General features: G+C 39.6%; 1 protein-coding gene and 1 non-coding gene across 3 annotated transcripts in view; one reads left to right on the forward strand and one right to left on the reverse strand.

Annotated features, from left to right (window-relative positions):
* Window positions 1-6,937, reverse strand: part of LOC110463291 (angiomotin-like) — a 46,375-nt gene extending 39,438 nt beyond the window's left edge. Inside the window, exon 1 of one of the 2 annotated variants that reach the window (XM_021517816.1) lies at window positions 6,779-6,937. Coding sequence is in view for 1 of the 2 variants with exons in the window: in XM_021517800.1 (XP_021373475.1) it covers window positions 5,070-5,121 (52 nt within the window). In the remaining variant the exon portion in view is untranslated. Of the gene's footprint in view, window positions 1-5,069; window positions 5,292-6,778 lie in introns of those variants that run through there. The other variant, XM_021517800.1, reaches the window with a different exon arrangement.
* A 246-nt stretch (window positions 6,938-7,183) lies between these two features.
* On the forward strand, window positions 7,184-7,257 carry Trnat-agu. The gene has a single exon. It is a non-coding gene; the product is annotated as a tRNA-Thr (tRNA).
* The last annotated feature ends 765 nt before the right edge of the window (window positions 7,258-8,022 follow it).

Genomic DNA, 8,022 nt, shown 5'->3' on the forward strand with positions numbered 1-8,022 from the left:
AGTTTATTATTGTTATATAGTGTGATATTTTTTATATCACACTATCATATGTTGTTACTTGTACATAATGTAAAAGTTTATTATTGTTGCATAGTGTGATATTTGTTAAACCACAATGTATGTTGTTTTCTGTATATAATGACAAAGTTTATTATTGTTATATAGTGTGATATTTTTTATATCACACTATCATATGTTGTTACTTGTACATAATGTAAAAGTTTATTATTGTTGTATAGTGTGATATTTTTTATATCAAAATATAGTATGTTGTTAAGAAACACACCCCCAAAGCCTTCCGAGAGGGGGGAGAATGAAAGGCTTATACGGATAGATATAACGGAAACGACACGGACACGGACGCAAACTCGTTTGGTACAAACAACGCTGACAGGAGCATCAGCAGAAGTAAAGTGCCAGTGCGGAAAGGTGTGTAAGAACATCCGGCGATTGAGGATTCATCAAGCAAGAATGAAGTGCGGACTTGTGGAGTTACAGACGCAGCGCTCAGAAGTAATTTCTGGTGAGACGCAGGAGGACCCCAGCCAGGAGGCACCCCATAGTGTTGGGGACCTCTCTGCTTCGGTTTCGTCACAGGTCAGCCATTCAGACTTGAGTGATACAAACCACGACCAGGGTGTTCAAGCACATCCAACACAGCCAGCACGAAGGTTGAGGATAGAGTGGCCAAAGATGAACAACAATGAAGCTTGGAGAAGTTTAGATGCTGACTTAGATACCATCCAAGAGTCGGCTCTAATGGGAAGCTTAGACGTCGGCTCTAATGGGAAGCTTAGACAGGAAGGTCGAGGCAATGGGAACTATCATCTACACATTCTGCAAGGAACGATTTGGATTAGGAGGAAAGCAGAGAAATCCTAAGAAAGTAATTATCCCGAATAGAAGACAGGATAACATCCAACGACTCAGGTGAGAACTGAAAGCAGTCACACGACAGTACAGGAGGGCAAGTGATATAGAGAGGATAGGATTACATCAGCTGCAGGATGACATCAGGGAGAACTTGGCAAGACTCAGGAAAGCAGAGCAGGTTAAGAAGGCAAGGAAGGATAGAGCAACTAAGAGGGAGTCCTTTATCAAGGACCCTTATTCTTTTACAAAGACTCTGCTGGCAGGGGAAAGATCAGGCCGTTTGGATAGTTCAACAGCAGATATTGGGCAACACCTGAGGGAAATGCACGGAGATGAATATAGGGGCATTCCACTTGGGAACTGTCCACGGATAGAAGCAGAGGAGCCGCCAGAGTTTCCGCTTGACACCAAGGAACCAACTTGGAAGGAGATCCAAGATGTTGTTAAGAAGGCAAGAATTGGTTCGGCTCCAGGCCCAAGTGGAATTCCTTATAAAGTGTATAAGAAGTGCCCACGGCTTTTGAGGAGACTATGGCAGTTACTGAGGTAAGTGTGGAAGAAGGGGAAGATACCACCATGTTGGAAGAAGGCAGAGGGATGTTTTGTTCCAAAGGAGAAGGACCCAAAACACATCGGGCAGTTCAGGACAATTTCCTTGCTGAGTGTTGAAGGCAAGATTTTCTTTGCAGTATTGGCAAGAAGGATGACATCATACATGATGACCAATGGATACATTGACACATCAGTACAGAAAGGAGGTATACCAGGCTTTTCAGGTTGTGTGGAGCATACCAGTGTGCTCAGCCAACTAATCAGAGAGGCCAAGTCTAGCCGAGGGAATCTGACAGTAGTGTGGCTAGACCTGGCAAACGCATACGGATCAATACCACATGAGCTGATTGAAGTAGCCCTACAACATTACTTTATCCCGGAGCATATACAGGGAATAGTACGAAGCTACTTCAGTGGAATCCAGGTGCGCTTTACTGTCGGGGAGGATACAACATCCTGGCAAAACATGGAGAAAGGAATAGTGACAGGATGTACCATATCAGTCATTCTATTTGTCATGGGGATGAATCTTATCATCAAGGCAGCAGGACGGGAAACCAGGGGGCCCAGGACAGAATCAGGAATCTACCAACCATCGAATCGAGGTTTTATGGATGACCTGACTGTGACTACCACCACACATGTCCAAGCAAGATGGGTTCTGTCTGCATTGGAGGAGGTAGTCTCATGGGCGAGGATGAAATTCAAGGCAAGAAAATCAAGGTGCATGATAATGAGGAAGGGACGACTGACACAACAGTTCAAGCTGAAAGTACAAGGAGAAGAGATCCCATCAATTGCGGACAACCCAATCAAGTGCCTAGGAAAGTGGTTTAATGCATCACTGAAAGATACCAGCAACATCAGCAGCATGCAGAAGCAGGCAATTGAATGGTTAGGAAGATTGACAAATCAGGCCTGCCAGGAAAGTTCAAGGCATGGATCTTCCAACATGGACTGCTGCCGAGATTCGTGTGGCCCCTGATGCTATATGAGGTCCCTTTGACAACAGTGGAAGGACTGGAAAGATCCATCAGTAGCTACCTGCGAAGGTGGCTTGGAGTCCCGCCCAGTTTCTCCAGCATTGGGCTCTACAGCCGGACATCATCACTGCAACTCCCACTGTCATCGTTGGTGGAGGAGTTCAAGGTAACAAAGGCCAGACTAGTGATGACGCTGCGAGATTCAAAGAACGTGAAGATAAGAAATGCAGGAATCCGGACTAGGACAGGAAGAAAATGGTCTGCAAGCCAGTCTGTGGATAAGGCCGAGGGCGCTCTCAAGCACCGGGACATCGTCGGAGCAACCTGCTCAGGCCGGCAAGGGTTGGGGACAACCCATTTTCAGACCTGGGAAGGATCAGATGATAAGGAGAAAAGATCTCTGGTACAGGGAGAAATCCGCAGAGAAGAAGAAGGGACCAGGAAAGCAAGGGCAGTGGAAATGGGCTCTCAAGGAGCATGGACGAAATGGAAACTGCCGGAGCGAAAACTTACATGGACAGACCTGTGGCGCTATGAACCATTGAGGATCCAGTTCCTGTTGCAGTCGGTATACAACACTTTAGCATCGCCAGCGAACCTTCATCTGTGGGGACTAGTCGAAGAGCCAAAGTGTCAGCTATGCCAAGAACGTGGGACCATGGGCCATATCCTTTCGGCATGCAAGACATCGCTAACACAGGGACGATACCGGTGGAGACATGACCAGGTGCTTCGGGAATTGGCAGATGTTCTCGAGGTGGAAAGAAAGAAGAAGAGACCACCTCGTAAGCACAAACCATCCTTCATCCGGTTTGTAAAAGCAGGGGAGAAGGAGACGAAAGCAACATCAGGCAACACTGGCATTCTGGAAGGGGCAGAGACATGGGAGATGAGAGTTGACCTGGGGAAGAAATTTGGTGTTTCCGGACGTCGTACAGACAACGCTACATCCGGATGTGGTGATATGGTCTGCCGAATCCAGGCAGATTATAGTCATTGAGCTGACTGTGCCCTGGGAGGAGCGGTGCGACCAGGCCAATGAGAGAAAGAGAGCCAAGTATACGAAGCTCATGGAACAATGTCGGGAGCGAGGGTGGCGTACTTGGCTGTTTCCTGTGGAGGTCGGATGCAGAGGGGTCCCGGCACGCTCAGCCTGGAAGACATTGCAGGCTGTGGGATTAGTTGGAAAGACACGCAAGACGGCAGTGCGCAGGCTAGCAGAGGCTGCTGAGCGCGCATCATGCTGGTTGTGGAACAGACGGGAGGAGAAAGACTGGAAGCCATCCATTGACGGGCAGTGAGTTGATCGCCACTGTCGAGCCACCATCACGAGGACGTTCCGGGACAAGGGTTGAAACGTCTAGAGACTGAAGGACCCGGCTGATGATGTCAATGGATTCGCAGTATTTCACCAACTGTATAGGTACATATTATCTGTACATAATGTGAATGTTTATTATTGTTTTGTTCAGAATGTTAAAGTTTATTATTGTTGTATATAATGAGATTTTTATATCACAACATAGTATATTATTTGTACATTAATATGTAGAAATTTATTGTTGTTGTGTAATGTATGTGAAACTTTGTTATTGTTGTTCATTGTGACATTTTTACTATATGACACAGTAAAGTACATTGTTTGTTATAATGTTATTCATATACAATGTGCAATTTTGTTTTATAACGGTTATTACATTTGAAGTTATTTTATTGGTTGATATGCCTACTGTATTATATTTGTATATAAAAAGTGATATATTGTATGTTGTAAATTGTATATATATGACTTTTTGGGATTTAGAATTATTATTGGTACAAATGTAAGAGTTGTCTCTCTTTTTTTGTTTATTTTTTTTTTGTATCTTTATAATTTTTTGTATAATAAGTAAGTCTGCAAGATATTTATTTCGTTGTTCTAAACCTGTTGTATTGGCACTCGGAATTGTATTGATTCATGTAACGGGCATTTTTGTTTGTTTTAGTATTATTGTTAGAAAATTACTCAGTTTTTTGTGTTTTGTTCATAAATATTGACATTGTTATTATTTTTTATGTGTTCTATTTCTAATAAACCATTGTTGCATCAAATAAAATGTATTTTGTTTCATTTTGTTCCATTGAAAAAAAATATAGAAAAAAATAGAAATTTCATAATATCCCAAAAAATCTGAAGAAACTACCGAGAGATATGGGTTATTGTTCAGAAATGATTTGGTTATGCAATAGCGATGCTGTAGAAAAAAACACCAATGCCTCATTACATTTTTAGGCGGAGTCGGGGATCCTTAATGTGGAACAAGGAAAGCTTGTTACGATATATTTGCAAATATGGAGATACATATTGGTATATATATATGTACTTTGGTAATCAGAAATAAATTGTCTGTCTATACAAACTGACCAGAGGTTTACCATGTTAATTAATGAAAATATAAAGTTTGATGAATTTTGTGAAATTAACTCTTTGTATGTGACATTTGGATTCTGAGTCATGTATTGATATGAAACTTGTTTTCTATTCAGCCTATTATAAGTGACTGAGTCAAATGGTTTGAAGTGGTACTAGTAGCTGAAAACAAATACAGTTTAACACAAGCACATGTGTGGCACAGAAATCATTATTGACTATATGCATGTACAGTTACATTGAGCACATACCCGGTCTAGGCTGATTGACGAAGACAGGAAAAACCACAGTACAAATCATCATCAATTATGAAGTAGGAAGCATACACATATATATCATCCTTAAAATATAGCAGCAAATTTGATGCCACTCTCGTATAATTCTGTATATTTTACGCAGTTCTCATACACTTGAGGATGAAGATACTTAGGTACACATGGACGGGCCAGCTGATGCGGCACAAGTATGGTACAAGTGAAACAATCCTATACTGTCAGGAACAATGCATTAACCAACGGAGAATGGTAGACTAATTACTGTGGTACAATGTTACCATTGATACACCATCACATGCTGATAGTGATGTAAACTTGTCGTCAGTGACTGAATGATGCACGTGTATAAGTGTCACGACTCCAACGCAAACCCACTGAGGCATTGTTCATGCACATGATACACATACTCACTGGTCTTATTGTTCATTATATGTTTTATATGATACAGTAAAACCTTGTTCATCCAGCATCATATAACCAAGAAAACTGGATTTCATCAGAAAATGAAATAATTTCAATTAACAATATCTGTGTTGTTAACCTATGTTTTAATAGACTTTTTAAACTTATTTTACTGGAATAGATATAGTCATCAAGATGATGACAATGAAATCATCATAAATATTTGATAGTTCCCTGTCATCTGAATCAAACTGTAATAGGAAGAAGTGAATAGAATAAGTTTATTAAACCAACGATCCCAGACTTTCGAGTCAGACACTTGGTTTTCAGCTACTCACTGTTAGGCAAAAGTGAAATTTCCTCAAACCAAAGCAAGCAATTCAACTTTGACACTTTGTATGTTTGTTCACAAGGGTTTCAACCTGCGGTGCAACTTTGACACTTATATTATATCAGAGACGTATATTATTGAATGCAGCGCTAACTGTATATCCAATATGGCGCAGTTGAAGTGTAACTTGCGATATGACATCCGGTTACCAGTGACCAATGGTAAGGCCAAGAGCAAGTTGCCAATCTCTGTATTATACGTCTCTGATTATATATAGAAAACAGAGTTGCTAGCGCTTTCCCCCATTCATCAGGCAACTTCACATTCAAATTTACAATCAAAGAACTCAGAACAATGCATGGTATTAAAATAGCCTTGATTGTAATACAGCAAGTGTTCTAAAAGATTCTTGCTGTGTGCCCAAACTATTGTAGATGCAGAAAAAATATATCTAAAGCAGCATTTCCCTAAAGTTTAAACGACACAAGATTGAAATAAGAACTTCCTGTTTACTCTGTGTATTAGAAGTTTCTAATACACAGCCTCTTTATGGGAATGTAATGGTTCAACACTCCGCATTTTTTAAGAGAGCCATAAACATATGATAATAAATACAGTGCTATAAATATAATCCCAAATAAACAGATCAAAGTGGCCTACGATGCGTTAAATTATTGATTTACGAACTTTGACCTTAAATTTCAAATTTAAAAATTCTTGAATGTGTTTGCTTGGTTGTACAGGACTGATACTTCTGAACAGAGCAAGACCAAATAAATAAAAGAGTGCATTATTAAGCCGGACGGGGAATGCTGGACCTGAATCTGAGGCATTTTCTGTGTTGTCAGAGTGAGGAGTATCAGCTGTGATCAACAACCGGCATACGAGCACCTGTTGGTCGCCAAGGCACTTAGACAACCTCGTAAATGACAGTTAATCAAATGCAACATACCAGCTTGATAGTTTGTCGAAACTTAGAGGCTTGAAGGACTTCAGTGACGTCAATGGCAATAGTTCTTTTGTGTCTGTACCCCCTACAAACTGACAATAATGCTAAGAATTCTTGTATGACGTCATAATCTGACAATTTTGACAACATTAACCCGAAGAATTCGACGCACTCATGTTAGAAGGCTAGAGATTCTGGAGGTGCGTGAATTATTTGTGTTAACAAATCCTACGTTATTATTGCCAGCTTTTATTGAACTATACTTATAAAATAATGTACAAATTGCATTATCTTATGACCTTTTCTGTAAATCCTTAATAACATATACGCATATACATTAAAAAAATGGAACGTCATTAAATGTTTTTTTGATTTATATAATTTAAGTGCAAACTGAAGAGGTATAATGGCTCCATAGCTCAGTTGGTTAGAGCGCCAGTCTAGTAAACTGGAGGTCGAGGGTTCGACTCCCTCTGGAGCCTCGTTTTGTTTTTATTTCAAATTTCCTTATATTTTATCTTATATGTTATTTAAGGAATGACCAAGAATTTGTTTTGGTATTTAAGGTATATACCGAAAAAAAGTGACAAAACCTTGGGGCATTCTTTATAATTTTGTTTTAAAAAAGTAGACAAACACGTTGTAAATTGCAGTTAAAGATTTATTTAATTTTTACCTAAACTAAACAATTGCGCTAAAAAAAGCTGCGTTGTAATTTTGCATTCTGAAGTGTAAAAAGTAGTTTCGTCATCAGTTGTTTTTCTTTTTAGGTAGATACGATATATACCAAAATAAATATTATGGGGGAGATAGGCAAAATTAAATTATAAACAAATAAAAAATAACTCAGTGTAAATTTCGTTATAACTGAATATATGATGCAATCTTGTAGCATATTTCGTTTGTTTTTTCTCTCTGATGCCAATTTAATAAAGATTTACGTTAGAACTATCGAAAGCTCGTACATCAAACTCAAGTTGTATGTATAAGTAAAATGACAGCATTCGTGATGTTTTGATTTTTAATTAGAAGATTATTAAGTGTATAAATTGAAACATGTGACACTAATTGATTGTAATAATGTCTGATACAAATCCTGTCCATTGGCGNGGGGGGGGATGTTCTTGAAGCCCCCAAAAAACCTCTGGATCCACCACTGCTGTCTGTCTTAAGTCTGCAAAGGCTTTGATTTTTAAATACACCTGGTATATAGACTTGACACAAGTTAACAAAATTTAAACAAGGTT

The sequence above is a fragment of the Mizuhopecten yessoensis genome, unplaced genomic scaffold (genome assembly GCF_002113885.1).
Source record: "Mizuhopecten yessoensis strain PY_sf001 unplaced genomic scaffold, ASM211388v2 scaffold1501, whole genome shotgun sequence".
In the NCBI taxonomy this organism is placed as follows: domain Eukaryota; kingdom Metazoa; phylum Mollusca; class Bivalvia; order Pectinida; family Pectinidae; genus Mizuhopecten; species Mizuhopecten yessoensis.